The sequence below is a fragment of the Mustela lutreola genome, chromosome 3, assembly GCF_030435805.1.
Source record: "Mustela lutreola isolate mMusLut2 chromosome 3, mMusLut2.pri, whole genome shotgun sequence".
NCBI classification, from domain to species: Eukaryota; Metazoa; Chordata; class Mammalia; order Carnivora; family Mustelidae; genus Mustela; species Mustela lutreola.
The window spans coordinates 182,085,913-182,109,684 of NC_081292.1; the positions used below are offsets into that span (position 1 = coordinate 182,085,913).

At 51.0% G+C, this 23,772-nt stretch overlaps 1 protein-coding gene across 5 annotated transcripts; it reads left to right on the plus strand.

Annotated features, from left to right (window-relative positions):
* Positions 1 to 2,727: 2,727 nt before the first annotated feature.
* On the plus strand, positions 2,728 to 22,555 carry DNPEP (aspartyl aminopeptidase). 5 transcript variants are annotated; one of them, XM_059167965.1, is made up of 16 exons: positions 2,728 to 2,906; positions 11,591 to 11,638; positions 12,537 to 12,630; positions 12,719 to 12,807; positions 12,919 to 13,032; positions 13,302 to 13,427; positions 13,616 to 13,746; positions 14,023 to 14,098; positions 14,216 to 14,323; positions 15,256 to 15,333; positions 16,243 to 16,326; positions 17,369 to 17,529; positions 17,919 to 17,958; positions 18,083 to 18,184; positions 21,933 to 22,100; positions 22,421 to 22,555. In XM_059167965.1, the coding sequence occupies exons 1-16, from the start codon at positions 2,847 to 2,849 to the stop codon at positions 22,469 to 22,471; spliced, it is 1,530 nt and encodes a 509-aa protein (XP_059023948.1). In that variant the 5' UTR covers positions 2,728 to 2,846; the 3' UTR covers positions 22,472 to 22,555. The 5 variants fall into 5 exon arrangements, with proteins under 5 accessions (XP_059023948.1, XP_059023952.1, XP_059023951.1 ...); XM_059167969.1 differs by lacking the exons at positions 2,728 to 2,906; positions 11,591 to 11,638 and adding an exon at positions 11,818 to 11,905; XM_059167968.1 differs by lacking the exons at positions 2,728 to 2,906; positions 11,591 to 11,638 and adding an exon at positions 11,855 to 11,992.
* The last annotated feature ends 1,217 nt before the right edge of the window (positions 22,556 to 23,772 follow it).

Consider the following 23,772-nt stretch of genomic DNA (forward strand, 5'->3'; position numbering starts at 1 on the left):
CCTTTCTCCTTCTCTCCCTCCCTTCCTTTCTTCCTTTCTCCATCAGTATTTACTGAACACTGGCTGTGTAACACAAGCTTCACGTCCTAGGTGCTGGGGTTAAAAAGATCGATCCAACACAGACACACACACAGCCACGGAGAGTTGTTCACAATGTCCCAGACACCACATGCAGAGTTAATCCTTGCCTTTGAGTGTTTACGGCTTCTCTGTGCCGCTGAGTGGGAGGGCAGAGGCGAGAATATCAGATCCGGGCTGTCTGATTTCCCTTCATGAAATACGTCTAAAGAGGAAGATTTGTCTGGCCAGGTTTGGGGGCTGACTTCCCCCTCCTGGGCCACTCTGGTCCCCTGAGAAATCCTCCCCACCTCAAATGCTGACCAACTCCCCAGCTCCACCTGCCCCAGGGTCCCTAATCTCCCCGCCCTTCCCCCACCGTTGCCCATTGCCCAGGGCCCAGGGCTGGGAGTCAGGGAGGGTTGATGGGAGTTAGCTTTGCAGTGGATGGCCTGGATGGGCAATTTACTTACCTGACACTTACCATCCAAACCCAGATCACTGGCCACGGCTGGCCAACTCCCCATTGTCCAGGATTGAGAGAAAGGAGCTTTACTCTAGAGTCATTGCATTGGGGTGGGGGGAGTTGGTGACTGGAGGCGCCCAAGGTTCGTCTGTTGGGAAGATGACAGGTGGGGGAGGAAGAGCTGGTGGGCGGTGTGTGCATTGTTCCTGGGACTCTGTTGCCTCCCCGAGCTGTCATCCTCTCTCTTTCCCTTCATAATCAAACCTCTCAAATGTCTTCCCATCCCTTCCCACCCCTTGCTTGTTCCTAATATTTCCATTTCCTCAGAATTCTTCCCAGTGGCTCAGCACAGGCTACTGGTCCATCTTTGGGTCCCCTCCACTCCTGGACCCATCTCACAGAAGTGTAATAACAGCCACATCTATGTCACTTTAAATGTTCTAGCAGCCACATTTTTACTTATTTTTTATTTATTTTTAAGGGTTTTATTTATTCATCTGAGAAAGAAACAGAAAAAACACAAGCAGGGGAGAGGCAGAAGGAGAGGGAGAAGCAGGCTCCCCACTGAGCAGAGAGCCTGATGCAATGCAGGGCTCGATCCCAAGACCTGGAGATCATGACCCAAGCTGAAGGCAGATGCTTAACCATCTGAGCCACTCAGGCACCCCAAGCAGCCACATTTGTAAAATTTGTAACAGGTGAGGTTAATTTTTATTTTTTAATATTTTATTTATTAATTGGAGAGAGCGCGCAAGTGCGTGCAGGTGAGAGCAGCCGAGGGAGAGGGACAAGCAGACTCTGGGCTGAGCACAGAGCCCGTGGTGGGGGTCGATCTCATGACCCTGAGGTCAGGACCTGAGTTGAAACCAAGAGTCAGATGCTTAACCGACGGCACCACCCAGGCAACCCAGGGTGAGATTAATTTTTAAAAAATATAGTATGTTAAGCCAAGGTATCCAAAATTTTAACATTTTAACGTGTGATCAGTGTTTTAAAATTGAGATGTATATTTTTTTCATAACCTGACGTGTATATTATTTTATATGTGTGGCACCTCTCCATTCAGACAGTCACCCTCCGCGGACTCAGGAGCCACATCGGCCAGTGGCTACTCTCCTGGGCAGCGCAGTTCGTTTACTACTTGGCTTACACACTTTCATTATGTGTGCTTAATCGGCTCATCCCTAAGGGGTGTGTCTCCCAAGGGAGATTAGAAGCCCCCTGGGCCTGAGTCCTCATTTCACTCCCCTGCCCCTCCTGTGGAACCCTCAGGAGGCCCTCCAAGCATGTTTGTTGATGGGAGTGAACACTGGGGATTGATTTTGTGGTTTAGTTATAGCTGTAAATGGTGTTTTATGGATTGCTCCCATAGAAGCACCCGCTGCAATGTTAGCACAAACAAGCAGCCGAGCTTGTCCACGGAGGCAGAGGCAGAGGCCTCGGGGCAGGCAGGACTCCCTGAATCGGTCAGGGGAAATCCTCCCAGACCACAGCCCATTTCTCTGGCTTAAGAGCCTGTCGTGAACACAGCGCGATCCTGCCTGCAGCCGCATCTCCACAGAGCTGGGAGAGAGCCCTCTTCCGGGTGTGTTACACGAAGGGCGTGGCTCCAGCATCCCACCACCGGGCTGGGGGCTCCTGGGGCAGAAAAGGACTTGCTCAGGTTGACAAGAGCCAGACGCACAATGGATGTACAAAGCTTGCTTGTCGAGTGATTCAAGGATCTGCTGGCCGGAGTCCGTGAAGCCTCTCCTGCACCCGAAAAGCATTTATGGAGCATTTGCTATGTATCAGGCTCTGTGCTAGGCACTAGGGATCCAGCAATGAAAAGCAGATATGGGCCAAGCCCTCCCGGAGCTCACCTTCTGGTGGGGGAGAGGGTTGGGGGGAAGGAAACGGAGGATAAATGAGTAAATCTTCACAAATGGACTAACGAACACACTCCCCGGGAAGGGAAACAAAGGGGTCCAGATAGAGAAGGAGGGGTGGGATTCTTCAAGTGAAGAAGTCTGTCTGCGGCTTTCTGGGATCTAGGACCCCACCCCCCGGTCAGCGGTCTCCATGTAGACATTGGCCACTAGAGGCTAGCCTGAGGCTCAGCTGCGCTGTGAGGGACAGCTGTTTCCAACTGTATTGATGATGTCACAATGGGCCCCAGGGGGACAGGGACTGAAGACTCTGGGTGTCAGGTCAGAGGGGCAGAGGCGGGTGAGGAGCTGGCAAAAAAGGCAGTAGCCACCCGCTGCCCCCACCTCCCCGCCCCAGGCATCTATTCAGCCTCTGACAGACTCCATCCATCTAGGGAGGAGGTGAGCAGGTGACCATGGCGCTCAGCCTCTCCGCCACGTCTATTCCCAACAACTGGCTCCCAGGCTACCCTGAGGTAACTGGCATGTCTTCTAGGTCAGTCTTGGGTGGGAGTGTCCCAGCCAGAGCAGGTGCCAACCTGTAAGCCAAGCATCGTCCTAGGCATTGTTGGGGTCAGTAACAGGAGGGAGATTCAGCCCCTGACCTCAAGTTGCTGGCAAATTAGACCGTAAGCGAGAGGCTTACTGGCTCAATCCTCTGTGTCCTCTCTGGGCTAGCTTTAGAGGAGCAGGGTGCTAATTGCTGACAGAATCATTCCAAATAGCTCTCTCTCTGGGCCCCCAGCTTCTCTCTGTGGTGCCCCACAAGGCGCTATCCTCAAGGGTGGCTCACCCATTGGCACTAGTGTTTTTGAGAATCTAGACTAGTGTTTCTCAGGGTGATCTAAGGACAGAATTTGCAGCACAGGTTAAAAATGCACATTCCTGGGGCGCCTGGGTGGCTCAGTGGGTTAAGCCGCTGCCTTCGGCTCAGGTCATGATCTCGGGGTCCTGGGATCGAGCCCCACATCGGGGGGGGGTCTCTGCTCAGCGGGGAGCCTGCTTCCTTCTCTCTCTCTCTGCCTGCTTGTGATCTCTCTCTGTCAAATAAATAAATAAAATCTTTAAAAAAAAAAAGCACATTCCTGAGCCTTAGCCCAAACCTTGCAAAACAGAACTGTCAAGCATGGGGTTCATGAATCTGCATTTTAGAAAACACTCTAGGTAACTCTTACCCTAAGCGTTGCCCCGTTGCCCCGGTGTTTTTCAGTTTTGGGTTTTGGGTTTTGGGTTTTGGGCGGGGGGGGGGGGGTTCTGTTCTTTGTTTATTTGTTTGTTGTCCTGGTTTTAAATACCAGGCAGTCGGTTGACCGGAGTGTGTCAGTTTCTCGGTCTGAGATGGGTGTTGGTTTTGATATTTTTATTACTGATGAAAAGCTATGATTCACAGGCTCCTGGTGGCTGGCTGTCAGTTTGGAAGGAATCAGAGGCCACTAAGAACAGAATTCTCTATCTTTGCGATCCATCCATAAAATGCTTACCTGAGCAGACACTGTTTAAAGGCCATTAAAATACCAGACACAGAATAACCCAGTCCCTGGAACTTTATAGACATATTTACTCAAACCCAAGTACTTGCAAAAAGTAAATAAAAGGGAAGCAAAATGAGCAAGCACCCCTAGAAATACAAACTGAAAGTAAACAGCCCTGTTCACTAAAATAAACAGGACAAATCCAGCGAGGATTAAATGACCTCTAGTCAGACAGGCTCAGAGCCAGAAATGCCCCATCCTGGCTTCAGGAGGAAGGAGACAGGAGGCCTGCCTCCATCACCTTGGGGGCACGTGCCAGGATTGCAGCCCTGGGGGTCATGGCCAGGCCTACAGACAGTATCCTGGGGGATATGGGTGCTCCCTAGCCCTCCCTGCCAGCCTGAAAATCAGGTTAAACAAGAAGTGTGCCCTAGGGGTACCTGGGTGGCTCAGTGGGTTAAGCCTCTGCCTTCGGCTCAGGTCATGATCTCGGGGTCCTGAGATCGAGCCCCACATCAGGCTCTCTGCTCAGCAGGGAGCCTGCTCCCCCCCACCCCCCGCTCTGCCTGCCTCTCTGCCTGCTTGTGATCTCTCCCTCTGTCAAATAAATAAAATCTTAAAAAAAAAGAAGAAGTGTGCCCTAGAAGGCCTCTGATAAAATGCACATTTCCCAGAGGTGTAGAGAACCTGGAGTCACTATTATCTGCCATTTATTCCTAATTTAGCGACCATTTATTCAGCACTTTGCTGAGTTAGGCCCTGAACCAGTCACTAAAGATATCCAGATAAGTAAGGCCTAAGGGTGCCCTTAAGTTGAGCAGTTCACTATGAAAGAAACAGTAACAAATGGTAACATTTATCATTCACTTAGAATTTGACAAACTTAAGGACAGGAACCCTCCAGGCACTTTTTAATCCTCATAGAACATTCTGGATCTCATTGACTCTTCCTAACGTCATGCAGTTACTACTGTTGCCTTTCCCCGTTTGACAGACCTGTCGACTGAGGCTTGGTGTCTGCGGTGTGATGGCATGTGGGTAATAAATAGCTCTCTTTGAAAGAAGAAGAAAAAACAAACCAACCCTGATTTGTAGTGTTTGCTGATCTCGGGAGTGTAAATCCTCCCAGGCAGGTTTCAAGCTACCAGCCCGCGGTCCCTGAACGTGGAGTTGGAAAGAGGCATGGGGTGTGGGCTGGGTCCAGTATCCGAAGTGCAGACGAGGCTCCCAGCTAAGCAGGGGAGGAGCCAGCACTTGAGCGCAGGCGGGTGTGATCCCAAGCCCCGCCCCCGCCACGCGTAACCTTTGTGTTACACCGTCAGTAACCTCCATGAGACCACTGACACTGGAAAGGGGATACATCTTAAGACCCCGGAGAAGGGCCAAAAGTTTACAAGGGTCCATAAAACTTCTTGGCTGGTTACTAGCCTGTGCTTCCTCTATCTCTGTGTTTATCACCAACAGGGACAGTCGGTTTTCTTCTGAGAGCCATTGAAAAAATTTCTAATTTTGGAATAATTATCATTCACAGGAGGTTGCAAAAAATAGTATGGAGAGGTCCTGCGTACCTTTCACCCACTTTCCCTCCATGGTCCCATCTTAAATAACTACAGTGTGTGGATAGTTCTATGCCCTGTTAACTAGCATTGCCAGATTTAGCAAACAAGAACACAGGATGCTCGGTTAAATTTTGTCTTTGGGTCTTGTTTCGTTTTTAGTGGATGGATTTCCCATGTAATATTTGGGACATACTTATACTAGGAAATTATTCTTTATCTGAAATGCAAATTTAATTGGGTGCCCTGCATGTTAGCTGTATCACACCTGTGGTATCAAGCAACCACTATTCTAATCCAGATAGAGAACAATTCTGCTACCACAAAGATAATCCTTTTTTTAAAGGGTTTGCCAATATTTATTAATTTTTTTTAAAGATTTTTATTTATTTGACAGGGAGAGACAGAGAGAGAGAGGGAACACAAGCAGGGGGAGTGGGAGAGAGAGAAGCAGGCTTCCCGCTGAGCAGGGAGCCCAATGTGGGGCTTGATCCCAGGATGCTGGGAACATGACCTGAACTGAAGGCAGCTGCTTAACACACCTGAGCCACCCAGGCACCCCACCACAAAGATAATCTTTATGCTACTCCTTTGCAGTCACATTTAGGTTCCCATCCTCCCTAGACTGTGGCCCAACCACTAATTCGTTCTCCCAGTTCTATAATTTTGTCATTTTTTCCCCACATAGCCTAATGTTTATGAAATCCATCCAAGTTGTTGCAGTTTTCAATACTCTGGTCCTTTTTATTGCTGGGGAGTATTCTCTGAGGGCAAATTTTCACCAAAAAATTTTAAAGATCTCATTCATTGGATAAATATTTATTGTATCACTACTGTGTGCCAGGTGCAGACACGGAGCAGCGGGGGAGCTGTTGCAATCAGGGTTGGGTTTTTGCCAGACAAGTGAGCAAAGGCAGAGTGGCAAGGCATGGGGATGATGAAGAGAACCGAGTGGATGACATGCTGGGTGGGAGGGAAGCAGAGCCTAGAGCGGGGGGGGGGGGGGGGGGCAGGATCAATTGTTCATAGTTCTGTGTAAGTGAAGAATTAATAGATTTGGGTACCTTTTCCAGAAGCGTTCCCTATCTCACCCCCAGTTCATTTTTTGTATAAATATCAACATCAAAAGAAGTATCCCAGGGCACCTCGGTGGCTCAGTGGGTTAAAGCCTCTGCTTTCAGCTCAGGTCATGATCTCAGTGTCCTGGGATGGAGCCGAGCCTTGCATCGGGCTCTCTACTCAGCAGGGAGCCTGCCCCCACCCCCCCGCCTGCCTCTCTGCCTACTTGTGATCTCTGTCAAATAAATAAATAAAATATTAAAAAAAAAAAAAAAGAAGAAGAAGAAGGGCGCCTGGCTGGCTCTGTGGGTTAAAGCCTCTGCCTTCAGCTCAGGTCATGATCCCAGGGTCCTGGGATCGAGCCCCACATCGGGCTGTCTGCTCAGCGGGGAGACTGCTTCCCCCCCCTTCCTCTCTGCCTGTCTCTCTGCCTACTTGTGATTTCTGTCTGTCAAATAAATAAATAAAATCTTAAAAAAAAAAAAAAGAAGTATCCCATCTGTTTTCCCTTCCACATGTGGACACAATTTCCAAATCAGAAGTAATACAGTTTTATGTGGGCATTTTTAAAAAGTTTTTATTTATTTATTTGAGAGAGGGAGAGAGCGCACAAGCAGGGTGAGCTGCAGGCAGAGGGAGAAGCAGACTCCTGCAGAGCAGGGAGCCCAAAGTGGGGCTCAGTCCTAGAATCCTGAGATCATGACCTGAGCCAAAGGCAGATGCTTAACTTACTGAGCCACCCAAGGGCCCCTTATTGTGGGCATTTTTAAACTGAAGGTTTTAGGGATAAATGCCAACCAACAAATTGCTTACTAAATCAGTAGGAGTTCAGAAGAAAACAAAATTTCAGTCACAGAAGGTACTTAAAGCTCATCTTTCCACCTGTTACTTTTTAAAATTTGCTATTTGGTTTTAAAAGTAGGTAATATGTGGATGGATATAGAAAAAAATTCAAAAAGTGCAAAAGGATTTACAGGAAAAGAGAAGCTTTTCTCTTACCACAGAACTTAAGCCAAAATCTCTCCATCCTAGAGTCAGTCACTAATTTCTTGTGACCACTTTTAAACGTATAAGAATATATATGTGTGTTTGCGTGTTTATACACAGAACAAACCATAACTACTATTTTGCACCTTGTTTTTTCATTTAGTATATCTTGGAAATTGTTCCCTATCAGTACCTATAAAAGTTCTGCATTCTTTTTAACCACACAAAGTACATTTAAAAAAAAAAAGATTTTTTTTTTTAAAGATTTTATTTATTTGACAGACAGAGATCACAAGTAGGCAGAGAAACAGGCAGAGGGGTGGGGGGGGAAGCAAGCTCTCCACTGAGCAGAGAGCCCGATGCGGGGCTCAATCCCAGGACCCTGGGATCATGACCTGAGCCAACAGCAGAGGCTTTAACCCACTGAGCCACCCAGGTGCCCCCCCCCCCAAAAAAGATTTTATTTACGATAGAGAGAGAGAGAGAGAGCGCGTGCGCGAGAGCAGGGGGAGGAGCAGAGGGAGAGGGACGTGCTGACTCTGCGCGGAGTTCAGAGTCCCACACAGGGCTCTGTTTCAGGACACTGAGATCATGAGCTGAGCCAAAATCAGAAGTTGACCACTCAACGGACTGAGCCACCCAGGTGCCCCTAAAGCCTCCCTCCTAGAACATAACTGGTTGAAAATTACAACCTTGCTGAAGCTGCTCACCTCAAGGCATCCTGGGATTTGTAGTTCTTGATCAGTTGAGTCTTTCATGGAAAACAGAACTTGAGCAGAAGACATGTGTTGGAAACAAGTGTCCTTCCAATGACACTGAAGAAGGACATACCATCTTGTATCCTATGCACGCTCCTATCATTATGCCCAGAAGCAAATTATTCATGCATTTAAACAGCCAAGATATCTACCAGCAATGAGATACCCAGGACTGTCTTGTCATCAGGAAATCAAGATCATTTTTGCAGACAGGGACAGTACATACACACACACACACACATGCACCTTCCCCTCCTTACACCATAGCTTTGGTCTTCGGTATCTCAAATCGCTCTTAACAATTATGTGACAAATTACTACTTAGGAAGCTTCTCTAACAAACCTTAAGAGATCAGAAAGGACATGTATATCAAACGAAGGCACACTGAAGTATGTGTTACCAATTGCTATGGTAACTTACAGGCATTTGCACTTTAGTAGTTGTTCAGCCAAACAGAAATGAATGATGGTAGCCTCGTGAACACCAGCTATTGACTGGTGGGGAAGAATTTCTCAGCAGGCTAAAGGCAAGAAGATTCTCAGAAATGTTTTTGAGATAGGTAACGTCCCACACTTGAACTCCCCCCCCCCCATTTCATAACCAATGCAATCCCATTCTCTTTCCAAACATGTTTCCATGTACTTACACATATACATACACAAAATCCAGAATTTGGTTCATTATGTGAGTTATACCTAAATGCTCTTGCCTTGTAAGTCGTATTCTGGAAATTGTTTTTTTATTCACTCAATATATTCAGCACTTTTTTTTCCTATGATAGTGCATAAAAATTAACCTCATTGTTTTTTAACTGCCACATGGCATTCTCAAACTTGAACTTGCATTCAGATTATCTAGGGACCTTGTTAACATGCAGATTATGATCTGATAGGTTTGGGGTAAGCCCTGAAGTTCTTTATGCATATCTAGAAAGTTGCTGAGTGTTGTAGATGCTGCTGGTCAAGAAACCACACTGTGAGGAACAAAGATGTAGGGTATGGGTGAAGCGGTGTGTCAGAGCTGGCCCAAACCAGCCCATGAAAATGACTGTCAAATTGCCAGGAATTTTGTGATCCCATCACTAAATGTAGCACTCATTAAAAAAATTCAATTATGTAAACTTAAATTATATTGCAAACAGATAACAAATACTCAAAAATCATCACTTTCCTAGCTATTTTATTATCAATCTATGTTCTTAAGGTTATTTATGTCTATAACGTCCGTAGGGTACAAATCTATCCAGTGGCATGCTTCTGTGTGTATCCTCCCAACTCCACACTCAGCTTATGTTGGCTGCTTAGAACCAGCCCCAGGGATTAATTATAGCACAGAAATCGGTATAAAGGCACACATTTCCCCAGACCTTCTCCCACACTTCATATAACCAATCTTTTTCATTTTTGCCAATCTGACAAATCAAAAATGGTATCTCCTATTAACATGCATTTCCCTGATTACAATGAGACCAAGTCTCTCTCATACACATTCCTAGGAATTTATTAATTTTTAAAGATTTTATTTATTTATTTGAAGGAAAGGGAGCACAAGCCGGGAGGAGAGGCACTAGCAGACTCCCCGCTGAGCAGGGAGTCCCGCTGAGCAGGGAGCCTGATGTGGAGCTTGACCCCAGGACCCTGGGTTCATGACTTGAGCCAAACGCAGATGCTTAACTGACTGAGCCACCCAGTTGCCCCTCATTCCTAGAAATTTAATAGTATTTCTTGTTCTTGTAAATAGGACCCTTTTACTAGCTTATTTTCTAGTTGATTATTGCACAGGAAAGCTGATGACTTTTAAAATCAAGCCACTGGGGAGCCTGGGTGGCTCAGTGGGTTAAGCCTCTGCCTTCAGCTCAGGTCATGATCTCAGGGTCCTGGGATCAAGCCCCATGTCGGGCTTTCTGTTCAGTGGGGAGCCTGCTTCCCCTCCTCTCTGCCTGCCTCTCTCCCTGCTTGTGAACTCTCTCTCTCTGTCAAATAAATAAATAAAATATTTTTTAAAAAATAAAATAAAATCAGGCTACTCTTCCTACTAGTTCAAATAGCTTGTCAGTTTTTATTTTTAGAGATTCTAGGTAACCAAATAATCTATATGTAATGAGACATTTTACTTTTCCATGTTTAAAACGGCAGTAAAGCTCACCAGTTTCTTATTTCTGACTTGAAAGGAGCACTTCTGTTATTTCCCCACTAATTTCTGCAGTTACGCTTTTACCCTTTCTCGTTTTGGCTTGTAAAGAGCATTTCGTTTTGTTGTTGTTGTTTTAATCAAGAATGGATATTCAATTTATCCAAGGTTTATTTCACTTTCTAAGTTACCCATTTTGATGATATTTGAATTTCTCACATTAGCATGTACTCTTTTTTTGTACTCGGAAGAGCATTACAAGTTTTTTAAGTTAAGTGTCCTTCCCTTATACATTGTACCTCTGTTTCAGCAGTTGTCATTGTCCATGAATGTGTCCCTTCCTCACTAGTAGCCAGCCTCTGGCTCTCAGAGGAAAAGAATGTTCTCTCCATGACCCACTCAGCACTGAAACTTTATACCTAATGACATTTCAATGAACGGTTAGGGAATGCCATGAATTTACCCCACCACCTGTATATTCTTGAACACCTGCAGTACCTACTCCTGTGAACTGAGGGCTAGTGGGCCTCTCCCACTGCTTCCCAGCCCTCTCCCAACGTTCCTATCCCGGCATATAAAGGGCAGATTGTGCTGTTGACCTCTAATCCCTGGAGTGCTAACACGCCTGGTTGCTGGGCCTTGTTTTGGACCCAAGGGCCACCTAGAGTCATGATCAGAATCTATGACTAGGTGAGCACCTTGATTTTTTAAATTGCCACTCACCACTCTTGACATATGAATATTGGGATTGCCTCCAAGAACATGTGGAGTTTGTTTCACTTTGTCGTTTTAAGATGTGGGAAGAGTGCAGATAGGAGACAAATTCTAGATGCATCCAAATGGCCGTGTGATCTTGGGCAAGTCATTAACTTCTCTGTCCCTCAGGGACTCCCGGGGGCACCTAACGCATACCAAGGTGCGTATGAAAAAGGGCCAGAAAAGATATGAGAGTGGCTTGTTCCAGGTAGCTGGGGTCAAGTTAATTGAGCCCAAACCCCACCTCTGCCATTTACTGCTCTGGACAGGTGATTCATCTCTGTACTTGTTTTGTTCATGTATAAAATGGGGACAGTGAAAGGACAAAGTTGATAGAGCAGCTGGGAAGATAACCAGGTAACACGTGAAGCCTTATCATAAAGCTAAAGCTCACCGTGAGCGCTCCATGAACACTGGCCCTGTTGCTTTTATTATCACAAGGGTGCCTGTGGAGAGAGAGAGCACTCTGTACAGTACTCGTCGGACCAGGTGAGCTGGCGCGGGGGAGTTTTTCCTCCTACTCCCTGACCCCGGGCAGGCTTGGGGGCGCGCGACTCGCGGCTGTCCTGGCACCTCCCGGGCAGCAGAGGGCTCCCGCCGCCAACGCGGACAGAGAGGGCGGGGCAGGCGGCGCGGCCTAGCGAGGGGCGGAGCAGACGGCGCGGCGGGGGCGGGGCACGCGGCGGGTTTAGGGGGCGGGCCGAGCACGGGGGCAGGGCTAGTGGACGCGGGCCCACGCGTTGGGGGGCCATGCAGGTAGGTGTCCATCGCCCGCCCAGCTCTAACTCCGACCCCAGACCCGGCTCGGAGCCCGCTCGGGCTTAAGCTCAACAGCGCGCCGAGGTGAGGGCTGTGCCTGACCCAAAGCGAAACCGAAAGTTCGGCCTCCGTAACCTGATCTTCCCGGGGGGTGGAAAAGGGTGGCCTGCTAAAGACTGGGGTCGTGGAGGCAGGGTATTCCCCGGCCAGTAGGACTTTGGCTCCTTAGTGCAAGCCGGCTCTTGAGTTAGGGGCCCGCTTGGAAGCTTAGAGCTCGGAACCGACCGGGGTTTCTGGGCTGGGCGGGCACGTGGGGGTGGGGTTTAGGGGGCCGGGCTAAAGCTCGGATTAGGAGGCGGGCCGTCTTGGAAGAGCTGGGCGGTGAGCGCTGCCTGGGGTTCTGATACTTCGGCTGGAGGGCCAGAGCTTTCGGCGGAAGAGGTTTGGCCCGGCATCTGCGTGTAGTCTGTGGGGAGAGGGACGGAAGCGGAGGTCCGAGCCCTGGAGCGATCACTTCGCAGGGATGGGGTTTGTGGGGGGAAGGTGGTTCCCGGGGCCTGGATAATATAAATCAAGGGTCCCAAACCTGGTAGGAGTCTGAGCAGCCCCCCTACCCCGCCTCCACTAGGTGGCCATGACCGGTAGGGCCCGCAAAGAGGCGGTGCAGGCCGCGGCCCGGGAACTCCTCAAGTTCGTGAACCGGAGCCCCTCTCCTTTCCACGGTAAGTGACCAAGACAGGAGAGGAGGGTGGTGGCCGGTGTGCCTCCTAACCCGCTTCCATCGCTATGAAAGGGCTCTTTTTTCTACAGCCGTGGCCGAGTGCCGCAGCCGCCTCCTCCAGGCTGGCTTCCATGAACTCAAAGAGACGGAGAGCTGGGATATCAAGCCTGAGAGCAAGGTACGTGGGGTGGGGTGGGGTGGGGGGAGAAAAGCAGGTCCCTAGGCCGGGGCTCAAAGTCCTTTGAGCCAGCTGGCTAATCAGTCAATCTTAACCCCCTCCACCCCCCAGTACTTTCTGACCAGGAACTCCTCAACGATCATTGCTTTTGCTGTTGGAGGCCAGTATGTTCCTGGCAATGGTTTCAGCCTCATTGGAGCCCACACGGACAGCCCTTGTCTCCGGGTGAGGAACTGAGGCTGCACTGGGGTAGGAGGGTCATCAGGGAAATATACAGCAAAAGGGAGTGGAGAGGTACGAACTGGGGGCTCTGTCCTCAGACCGGGGCTCTGTCCTCAGACCGGGGCAAACTGGTCGCCCCCTTCCTCCACACTTGGAGCCTTCTCTCTCAGAGATACTCTTCCTTTGGTCCTTAGGCCTCCATCTGTCTGTCTCGTGTCCAAATCCTGCCATTTGGCCTTCTCTGACTTCTCATTCCCTATCTTCACACTTAGGTGAAACGGCGGTCCCGCCGCAGCCAGGTGGGTTTCCAGCAGGTTGGCGTGGAGACCTATGGTGGTGGGATCTGGAGCACCTGGTTTGACCGGGACCTGACTTTGGCTGGACGTGTCATTGTCAAGGTGGGAACTGGGGTTGGACCTGGGAGGTTCTCACCTTCAGCAGCCCGAAGATTGACAGTGACCTTCCTTTGGGGTACCTGTGGGGAGCCCCACAGGGAAGGGAGAGTGGGGCAGTGGGGGTGAAGTGGGGGTATTAACCTGCTGGGGTTGAAAGGCCCCTGGGTTTGACCTGGCCTGGCGGGCCACAGTGCCCTACCTCAGGCCGGCTGGAACAGCGGCTGGTGCACGTGGAGCGGCCCATCCTTCGCATCCCACACCTGGCCATCCACCTGCAGCGCAACGTCAACGAGAACTTCGGGCCCAACATGGAGATGCACTTGTGAGCCTGGGGCCAGGGCTGTGGTGACCGGGAGGGATGGCTGTGGCACCAAGTGATGGCAGGGTTCCTGTGGGACCTGGGACTGCACTACCTCATGGTGGCCACAGCCAGGTTCTACTCTTGGGACCCAGCTGACGATACCAGCAGGCCCTCTTAGCTGTACCATTTGGGAAGCTGGGATTCGAGGTACAGGGACAGTTCCCATGGGGAGATCTGAGCTCAGGGGTGTCGTGCCCTCCAGCTCGCCCCACGCTGCCCTCATGTGTCTCCCCACAGAGTCCCCATTCTTGCCACGGCAGTCCAGGAGGAGCTGGAGAAGGGGACTCCGGAGGCTGGGCCTGTCAGTGCTGCTGTAAGAGTGTCCCCTGCTCCTAGGAAGGGGGGCGGAGGGGGAAAGGACTGATTCCCTGGAGAAAGGGAGGATGGAGAGAGCAGACCTTCTTCCTCCCAGCATGCTTTTGCCCTGCAGGATGACCGGCACCACTCGGTCCTCATGTCCCTTCTCTGTGCCCATCTGGGACTGAGCCCCGAGGATATCTTGGAGATGGAGCTCTGCCTTGCTGACACCCAACCCGCGGTAACGCATGACTGCAGGGACTCACGGGTGGGGATCGCGGGGATCCTGGCCTGCCCCGGTATATCCCACTTCAGCCAGTCCCCTAGTTACTCTCATCCCTCTTTTTCCCCAGTAGACACCATGTTCCTCTGCCTCCAGGCCAGTGGTTCTCAAAAGGTCACTTTCGTCCTCCGACCTACCACCTTGGATCCGTGTGTGGGCCCTGGAGATCAGCCCCTCCACAGATTTTATTTTTCCCCACACCTTGTAGTTTCTGCTATCGGGGCTCGCTGTGTTCTTTGAAGATTTTATTTGTTTATTTGACAGACTGAGATCACAAGTAGGCAGAGAGGCAGGCAGAGAGAGAGAGGGAAGCAGGCTCCCCGCTGAGCAGAAAGCCCAATGTGGGGCTTGATCCCAGGACCCTGGGATCATGACCTGAGCCAAAAGCAGAGGCTTTAACCCACTGAGCCACCCAGGCGCCCCTCGCTGTGTACTTTGAACCGACCCTGGCCCTGCCCCTCTGAGGGCAGAAGGCCTGGATGCAGCCCCCCTTTTTCTAGAGCCTGCCTTCAAGTCCCTCCCAGTTGTGAAATCTTCGGACATTCGGTCCTGTTTGAATGTGCGCTGTTTCTGGGCTGGTCCCCTCTTCTGTTTATTTCCTTAGCTTTTCTTGTGTCCATTCAGCTCCCTTTTCCCGGTCCCATGGGAACTGGTGGGAAACATAGACGTCACCCTCCCATCTCTCAGCTCCTGCCCAGCTCCATTCCCCATTGTCCGCTCAGCCCTACCCAGCAGGGTCCCCGTCCCCTCAGCTGGGGGGCGAGGGGCAAGGCACAAGTTTGCACACAGAGCCAAGGAGGCTCACTCCAACCCAGGCCTCTGGGAGCAGGGAGAAGCACGTGAGTTGGGATGGAGGGTTGAAGGTTGGGCTGATTGTCCCATCTTTCTAGGTCCTTGGTGGTGCCTATGAGGAGTTCATCTTTGCCCCTCGGCTGGACAATCTGCACAGCTGCTTTTGTGCCCTGCAGGTGAGGAGGGCGGGGGGTGCACCCCAGACGGGGTACACGGCCAGGAGAACCAGTGGTCGGGGGACTGGCTCAAGGCCCAGCAGGTCCTAAGAAAGCCACTGGCCACCTCCTCCGTCTGCTGGTGTTAGGTGGACCATGGGGAGGGGCCACGGCTGAGGTTGGGGAAGGTTGAGAGGCTGGCTGGGGTGTCACGGTGTCTCCTAACCATGAAGCAGAGGCTTTCAGGGAGAGGCCTTAGGGCCTCCTAAGGCAGCATTGCCCCCTTCCCTCTGCTCACCCTGCCCTCTATGCCCACCCAGCCTTCTGTCTGTGCCTTGGGGTCTCTGTGGGGCCTGTCTCAATCCCTTCTGGTCACCTTAGAGTCCTTGCCTTCTTTCTACTCTAGGCAGTTCTATTTCTTCCTTTCCTCCTGCTCTCTCTCTTTTCATACCTCTCCCTCCTGCCCCCATCCTATTCTCAGAGACAGGCTTTGGGCTATACTGGAGACCAGGGCTGAGCCTGGGACCTGTGTCAGCTCCTACAGCCAGCCAGCTGTGTCCCCCTGATGGAGTCCCTGTCGCCTCTGTGGACCTTGATCTTTTCACTGGAGCCGACCAGTTTATGTGCTCTGTGTGGAGGTTTTGACTTCTCAGGCTTCTCCATTCTACTTCTGCATTTTATTCAACCTTCTGCCTTTCACATAGGCAGGGATGGGAGCACACCTCAAGGGGGGAATTCTCCTAGCCCAGCTGAAAGGGTCTCCCGTGTGCCAGGCAGAGCCCTAAGAGACGAAGGCCAGTCCGAGTCCCAGCCTGCTTCAGTACGGCCGCAGTGACAGAAAGGCAGGCGGGGAGCATGAACCTGCCAGGTGCTGCTGGGCGGGGTTATGGAAGAAGGAGTGAGAAGGATGCTCTTGCTCCCCCCAAACAGGCTTTGATCGACTCCTGTTCAGCCCCTGCCTCTTTGGCCGCGGAGCCCCACGTGCGCATGATCGCGCTCTATGACAACGAAGAGGTACGTGGAGGGCTCTTTGGAGGGTCGCTTGTGTGAAGCTTCCCGCAGCTGGCTCGTGCCAGGCACCCGCTGTAAGCCAGGGCTGTTCTAGAAGCCACAAAGATGGGAAGGCCCTGCCTGTGCTCCCTTAGCCCTTGGCTGCCCTGGCTCAGCACGAGTCTGCTTCTGGAGGTGTGACTGTACCGCCCACATTGCTGCGTGTGCCACACAGTGAGCTCCTGGAGGACAGGGACTCTGCCCTCCATCCTGCAAGCCCAGGGCTTAGGGCATGGTGGGGCCTGGCTCTGTGCGCTCCCGTGAGATGCCCTCTCAGGTCCCAGATCCTGAGCAGACGAGTCCTTCTCTCCCCTGGGATTGCACAGGTCAGAGGGAGCAGTTCAGGACAAGTCTTTGCTGTCCGGAGCCCTCGGCTTCCATCTCGGGATCCAGGCTGGCTGGCTGTTCCATCCCCCGCCATTGCCATCTTGTCTATACTGAGAGAGGAGGATGAGAGGAAAGGGCGGAGGGAGAGTCTGTGCCCAACCTTTTAAGGTGCAAGCCGAAGGTGGCGTTCCTCGCTACCTGTGTTCCACAGAACTCCATCGTCCTGGCCATGTTTAGCTGCATGGGAAAGCTAGGAGTGTCCTCTCTCACTGGGTAGTCCCGTGCTGAGCTCCAATCTGAGTGTTTTCTTGTGCAGGATAGTGTGGATAGTTAGTAATCTCTGTTACATGCATAAAAGATGATCGATTGGCCAACGCGGTGGGGCACATCTGAGCCCCAGATGTGAAGGTCAGGAGAGGAGGAGGGGAGGCAGGTGCAGGAAGCCCCCAGAAAGTTCTCTTTCTGCCCCAGGCGTGACATAGGATTTGTCCAGCCCCCACCCGCCATCAGGTTTTCAGGGGCACAGCACTGGGGAGGTTGCTCGCAACACCCCGCATTCCTCATCCCCGGAGTCAGCAGGGTCCCGGGCCAGTGGTGGTCCCAGGTGTGGGGCCCCTCTCCCTGGCTTCCAGCTCTGCTGCCGAGCCCAGACCCCAGAGCCAGTCTCTGTTGTTGGCAGGTGGGCTCCGAGAGCGCCCAGGGGGCCCAGTCGTTGCTGACAGAGCTGGTGCTGCGCCGGATCTCAGCCTCATTCCAGCACCTGACGGCCTTCGAGGAAGCCATCCCCAAGTCCTACATGATCAGTGCAGACATGGCCCATGCCGTGCACCCCAACTACCTGTGAGTCTGCCGGGCCAGGCGTGCAGTCTTCACAGCTGCAGACCCAGCGGAACCTGCCTGCAGGCTCCACCCCAGCCCCAGGCCCCAGCCTCTCTCCTTTCCCCTTCACCTTCCCCCTCATTCTGGTAGGAAGGTCAGTGGTGGCTTCCCTCAGACAGCGCCAAGACCCAGGTGGGTCAAAGTCATGTAACACCCCACCCGGGTGTGTTGAATAGACTACAGACTTCTTTGCGCCTCTGCTAGAGGCTGCCTGGGACACTGTGTTCGGCATGTGTCTCAGGTCCCACCGCACTGGGTGGGAAGGAATGTTGTCCAGGGATAGATGGAGGCGACTGTTGGGGGGCCCACCACCTGTGTGCCATCCCCATCCTTGACTCGGTTTCCTACAGGGACAAGCATGAGGAGAACCACCGGCCCTTATTCCATAAGGTGAGATGCTCCTGTTTCTCTGTAGGGACTTAAAGGCCTGCCTGGTTCTGGGCACCATCTCCTTCCCTGTGGGCCTGCCTGCCGTGTGTGCCTCACCCAGGCTTCCTGGTTTCCCCCTCCCCAGGGCCCTGTGATCAAGGTGAACAGCAAGCAGCGCTACGCCTCAAATGCAGTTTCAGAGGCCCTGATCCGAGAGGTGGCCAATAAGGTCGGGGTGCCCCTGCAGGTGAGGCCGGGCCCTGCCTGTGAGGACAGGATGGGGGGAATGCGGTAGTGGGGGGCATGAGCAGATGGGCCCCCATGGAAGGTGAAGTGCCTGGGAGCCCACCTTTGGTGGATGGAGTTCCAGTAGAGAAGAATGGGTTTTGGAGCTGGGCAGAGCTGGGATCCGTGCTGGGTGTGCTGTGGGGCTAGGCGCTCGTTTCGCAGAGTCCGTTTCCACACCTTGTAAAATGAGGCTGATGATGATGCCTCTTCTGGCTTTGTGTGAGATCTGAAGGTACAGTGTGCTCATGGCACGTGGGTTTAGTCCTTTCTTCCCATCCAGTTCCCCGCATCTCTGTCCCATACCCTGGGCTCCTCCATAAGTGAAGTTCAGGGCCGGGGAGACTGGAACTCCCACCTGCTCATTTTCATTCTTGCTGTGGCAATGGCGCGGGTCGTCAGAGATAGGTGGAGATAGAGCTATGAGGGACTGGGGTGCAGGGGGTCTGGCGACACATAGCAAGCAGAACCTGGTGGGTCGGGACTAGGGCCCCAGCCTCCTGTCTCCCAGCTCAGGGCGCTCTCTGCCACACACCTCCCCCTCCCTGCCCCATGTAGACCTGACCTTTCCCTTCTTTGGGAAGCCTCTCTGAGGAAGTGACACTTGGAGCTGAGACTTGACTACCCAGGAAGAGGCAGCTGTGGGCAAGTCTGCAGGGAGAGCATCCCTGCAGAGGGAATGAGTGCAAAGGCCCCCAGGGGCACAGGAGCGCTCCCTCGGCCTCAGGGGACAGAGCAGCCTCGGGACAGAGTGAGAAGAGTAGAGGCGGGGCAAGGGGAGGGGTGCTGGGGAAAGAAGCCTGCTCAGCCTGTCAGCCTGGTGGGCAGGGCCTTCTAAGCCATGGAGGAGGGTCTGTGCGTTCTAAGGCAGTGAGGAGACATTGGGGGAATTTCTTTAATCAAACTCATAGCAGAAGCAGGACATGTATACTTTAAAAATTCAGGAAACAAATGCAAATAAGAAAACATAAACCCATAGAAATTAGCATATATGCTTCCAGTTTTTTTTTAATACATATATATTTAATACCCATTTTATAAAAAGTTTAATTGTTTTGAATATGTTGTTTGCTTCTTCTTCACTCTGTATTCTCTACCTTTTCATCTAGCACACTTTTGGTTCAGTAAATTTGTATCTAATCCTAATGCACAGATCATTTGGGTTTTTTTTTTTTGTTTTTTTGTTTTGTGTTTTTTTGAGTAAGGTCTGCGCCCAACATGGAGCTTGATCTCACAACCCCGAGATCAAGAGTTGCATGTTCTACCAACTGAGCCAGCCAGGCACCCCCAGATCAATTTCAGCTTTCCCTAGTTATCTCCAAAATATTCTTGGGGCACCTGGGTGGCTCAGTCGTTAAGCATCTGCCTTTGGCTCAGGTCATGATCCCAGGGTCCTGAAATCGAGCCCCTCATGGGGCTCAGTGCTCAGCCTGTTTCTCCCTCTACCGTTTTCCCCTGCTTGTGTGCGCTCTCTCTCTCTCTGAAAAATAAATAAAATATTTTAAAATAATAATAATAAAAAAAGAAAATAACGTCAACTTGGGGTGCCTGGGTCATGCAGTCTGTTAAGCATTGACCTTTTGGTTTTGGCTCAGCCTCTGATCTCAGGGTCATGAGATCGAGCCCCGTGTTGGGCTCTGCATTCATCGGGGAGTGTGCTTGGCCTTCTGTCTCCCTCTCCCTCTGTCCATCCTGCTCGTGCACTCACTCACTTTCTGTCTCAAATAAACAGATAAATCTTAAAAAAAATAAAAGAACATTGACTTGTTGAAGAAATGTAGGCTCATCATCCCACATAATGTCTCACTTTCTAGCTTTGTCTGGTTGTTTCCTGGTAGTGTTATTTAGCTGGTGCCTCTAAGCCCTGTGTTTCCTCTAAATTGGAATTCATACCCAAAGGCTTGGTAGCTTCAGGTTAGATATCTTTGGGCAGCCATCATGACTCGTGTGTCCTTCATGCTGGATTATACACGTATTACCTGGGTGATCCACCCTTAGTGACAGTAAGATCGAGCACGTGACTGGGGTGTCCTCCAATCCCACCATCCTAGGAGGGCTTTTTCCCTTTGGCTGGGCAGTAACCTGTACCAATGTTGAGTCCCCTATCCACCAGACACCTGATGGTTTTGACACCCATTGATAATCCTTGCCGAAATCAATAATTTCGTTCCCCCAGTTCATCCCTTCTACGAGTCTTCCCTTTTGCAGATATTAGCGGCTATTCTTCTGGGAGGCAGAACTTTGTGCCCATCCACTAGGGCTGTTTGGTTATCATGACATATGGTTTCTGTCTCCCAACTATTGGAAAGACCCAATAGTTGCTCGTTCTTTCCCTTAAATAACCAGTTTTCAAGGTGTGGTATGTTAATAGCCACTCCAAATGGGGACACATAGGGGTTTCTTTCTTTTCCTTTTCTGATATTAAATCAGATTTTTATTGGTTCAGGGTGGATCCAATGGCATGTACTAATTTTTTTTAAAGTTAACTGATTTTTTAAAAAAAGATTTTATTTATTTATTTGATAGAGATCACAAGTAGGCAGAGAGGCAGGCAAAGAGAGAGGGGGAAGCAGGCTCCCCACTGAGCAGAAGGCCTGATGTAAGGCTCAATCCCAGGACCCTGAGATCATGACCTGAGCCAAAGACAGAGCCTTAACCCACTGAGCTACCCAGGCACCCCTAGTCATTTTTTTTCAAAGATTTTATTTATTTGAGGGAGAGTACGCATGTGCAGAGGGAGGGGCGGAGGGGGAGAGACAGAATCTCAAGGAGACTCCCCACTGAGCATGGAGCCCAGCACATGGCCCTGAGATCCCATGACCTTGAGATAATGACCCAAACTGAAACCAGGAGTCAGATGCTTAACTGACTGAGCCATCCAGGCACCCCTTAGTCACTTTATTTCACCCTCAGATGATCATAACTTTGCCAGATGGGAGTCCTTTCAACACGTGTCCTTTGACAGGACTCTCGAAGTGTTCTTGCTTTCTATTCAGCAGGAAATTGCAGGCTCATCTTGTTCATTTTTCTCCCCAAGCGTGGCAGCTTTGGAAGGATGGGGATTTTAGAGACTGTGGTCTAGCACCATGGGACTGTTCATTGTTATCACGGGAGACAGTGCTTTGGGGTCATTTTTGTTGACATAGCTGGAAAAAAATACGTATTTTTTGGAAACCATGAGTTAATACTATAATTCTTATTCAAAAAAATAATAGTTACTACTTAATTATCTAGTTTTATAATTCTTTGTTCCCTTACACTGAAAAATCTTAACACTAAACGTCATATTATGATTTTTTTACTTATTTCTGTACCAGAATATAAACAGAATGGTTTCAGCATGCCACAGCAATATTTCTGCAAACCCTGAAACTGCTGAATGATTGTTGTGTGTGTATGGGGGCAGGGAGAGAATGTATGTTAAGCAAGAGGCTGATAAAAACGGTACATTTATTATTATTATTATTATTTTAATTCCCCTCCCTGCTATGTGGAGAATGGATTCTTAATGGAAGGCAAGATGGTGGTAGCTGGAATTAGAGTGGCGGTAGTTCAGATGGAGAGAATGGGACCAATCCAGAATATTCTGTGCTTTGGGCCTGCCATTTAATGTAGGCTTCCTGTTCCCATCTGCTCTCTGAGGCAGCCCCCACCAGTGGGCACCTTTCAGCCCCTCTTTGTGGTGAAAGAGCCTCTCCTTCCCTCCCTAGGATCTCATGGTCCGGAATGACTCTCCCTGTGGAACCACCATCGGACCTATCTTGGCTTCTCGGCTGGGGCTGCGGGTTCTCGATTTAGGCAGCCCCCAGCTGGCCATGCACTCTATCCGTGAGACCGCCTGCACCTCGGGAGTACTCCAGACCCTCACTCTCTTCAAGGTGACTCCCGCCTCACTCGTCCTCGGGACACCTGGGCATGTCGCTGTCTCTCGGGAGCCAGTTTGGGTGACGGGAGCTGGCTGTCTGGGGGCTACCATGTAGGAAAGGAAGGGTCCCCCTTCTCCAGGCACAGGGGCCCTGATCAGCCTCCAGCGGATAATGAGAGGGACGGGGGTGGGGGGATGGGAGGACTGGGGCAGTTGTCAGGTGCCGGTGAACACCGTGCCTCTCTGGCTGGGCCGTGTTGGCAGGAGGTGTGCCAGAGGGCACCCCCAGCTGACCACCACTGATTCCAGATCCCATGTTGCTTTCCATTTTAGGGCTTCTTTGAGCTGTTTCCTTCTCTGAGCCGTAACCTCTTAGTGGATTGAGGCCTCTTGGAAAGACTTCTCTTGTGCTTGAGAAGTGATCAGCTGAGCTGAAGCTGGAGTATTAAAGTGGATTTCTCACTCAGACTCCTTCTGTGGTGCTTATTTTGGAGACCAAGCGTGGGAGTTGAACCTGGCTTGACTTCTGGAACCAGAACAGAGGGGACGGGAGGGCGCAGGTAGAGGAGGCCCCAGCTCTGGGCACAGGATGGAGGCCTGATCTCAAATAATCCTTTCTTCAAGGCCATGTCTGAAGTCAGAGGCAGGTAGGTGCGTCCACAGCTGGAACGTCCTCCCATCCCTGGTCCTCTCTTCTGGGAAGTGGCCTCAGTGCTCCGCCATTTCCAGAAGAGTCCAGGACTCCATCTCAATGCCGTGAGGTCTCCACACTCAGCGTGAGGCCCAGGCACTGTTCCCCTCCCTGCCCCTCTCAGTCTCATAAACTTTTATAAGCAGTCTCTGATGATTCAGTGTTTTTTCTTCTGGCTAATAATTTCCCGTCGTTTCTGTCTGTTCTCCTTTCTCTTTTTTCCCCTCCTTCCTTCCTCTTTCTCTCCCTCTTCCTCCTCCTCCATGTCCTCCTCCTGCTCCTCCTCTTGGGTTTGTTCATCCTTTTTTGCTTTACAGTTTGCCTAACTAATGGCTTTCCCCCAGAGCACCCGCAGTCTTACATGTTAGTTTAAGTGTGCTGGTGATGGACACTGGCACAGGACACTGGGGTTACCAGCCTTTCCGCGGCAGGCTGCTTTGGAACCGAGCGCCCCCTAGTGTCGATGGGGTCCTAGGATTTCCACATCTCAGAGACCAGGCGGTGGCCCTTGATCACGAAGTCTAGTATTTTCTCAGTCTGCAGTAAACATGTGGTAGGAGTATTTTTATTTCCTTCCTTGTCCTTTGGTTGAACTCGGTGATTTTTGGAGGATGTCCAGAGAGATCTGGGCTCAGGCAGCCGCTGCCATCCCATGGGAACTGCCAGTGCTCTTTGTAATGGTAAAATGTGGACGGTGTTGATAGAAGACACTTAGTAACCCACAGTGTCCCTCACTTTGATCAATTCCGTAGACTTGGCCCAACTCCCACCTGCCAACAGTAGCACTTCTTTGCCCTGGGGGCGTGTTTGCTGCTAGACTAGTTTTCCTGTGAAGGCATTTGGAAATGCTAGGGAACTAATGCTCCCCACCCCAGAGACCAGCCAGGGACTGCCAAGGCTCCAAGAAGACTTCAGCTCCCTCACATCCTGGGAGATCATTCTGACATGGGAAGTTGACCCTGGCTTCCTGACCCCAGCAGAATTAAGCCTGATA

Coding starts and splice junctions, on each gene's coding strand:
- DNPEP (XM_059167965.1), top strand. CDS start 2,847: ATGGCGCTCAGCCTCTCCGCCACGTCTATTCCCAACAACTGGCTCCCA. Junction 17,530..17,918: donor GCCGTGCACCCCAACTACCT/GTGAGTCTGCCG, acceptor GGTTTCCTACAG/GGACAAGCATGAGGAGAACC. Junction 22,101..22,420: donor AGACCCTCACTCTCTTCAAG/GTGACTCCCGCC, acceptor TTTCCATTTTAG/GGCTTCTTTGAGCTGTTTCC.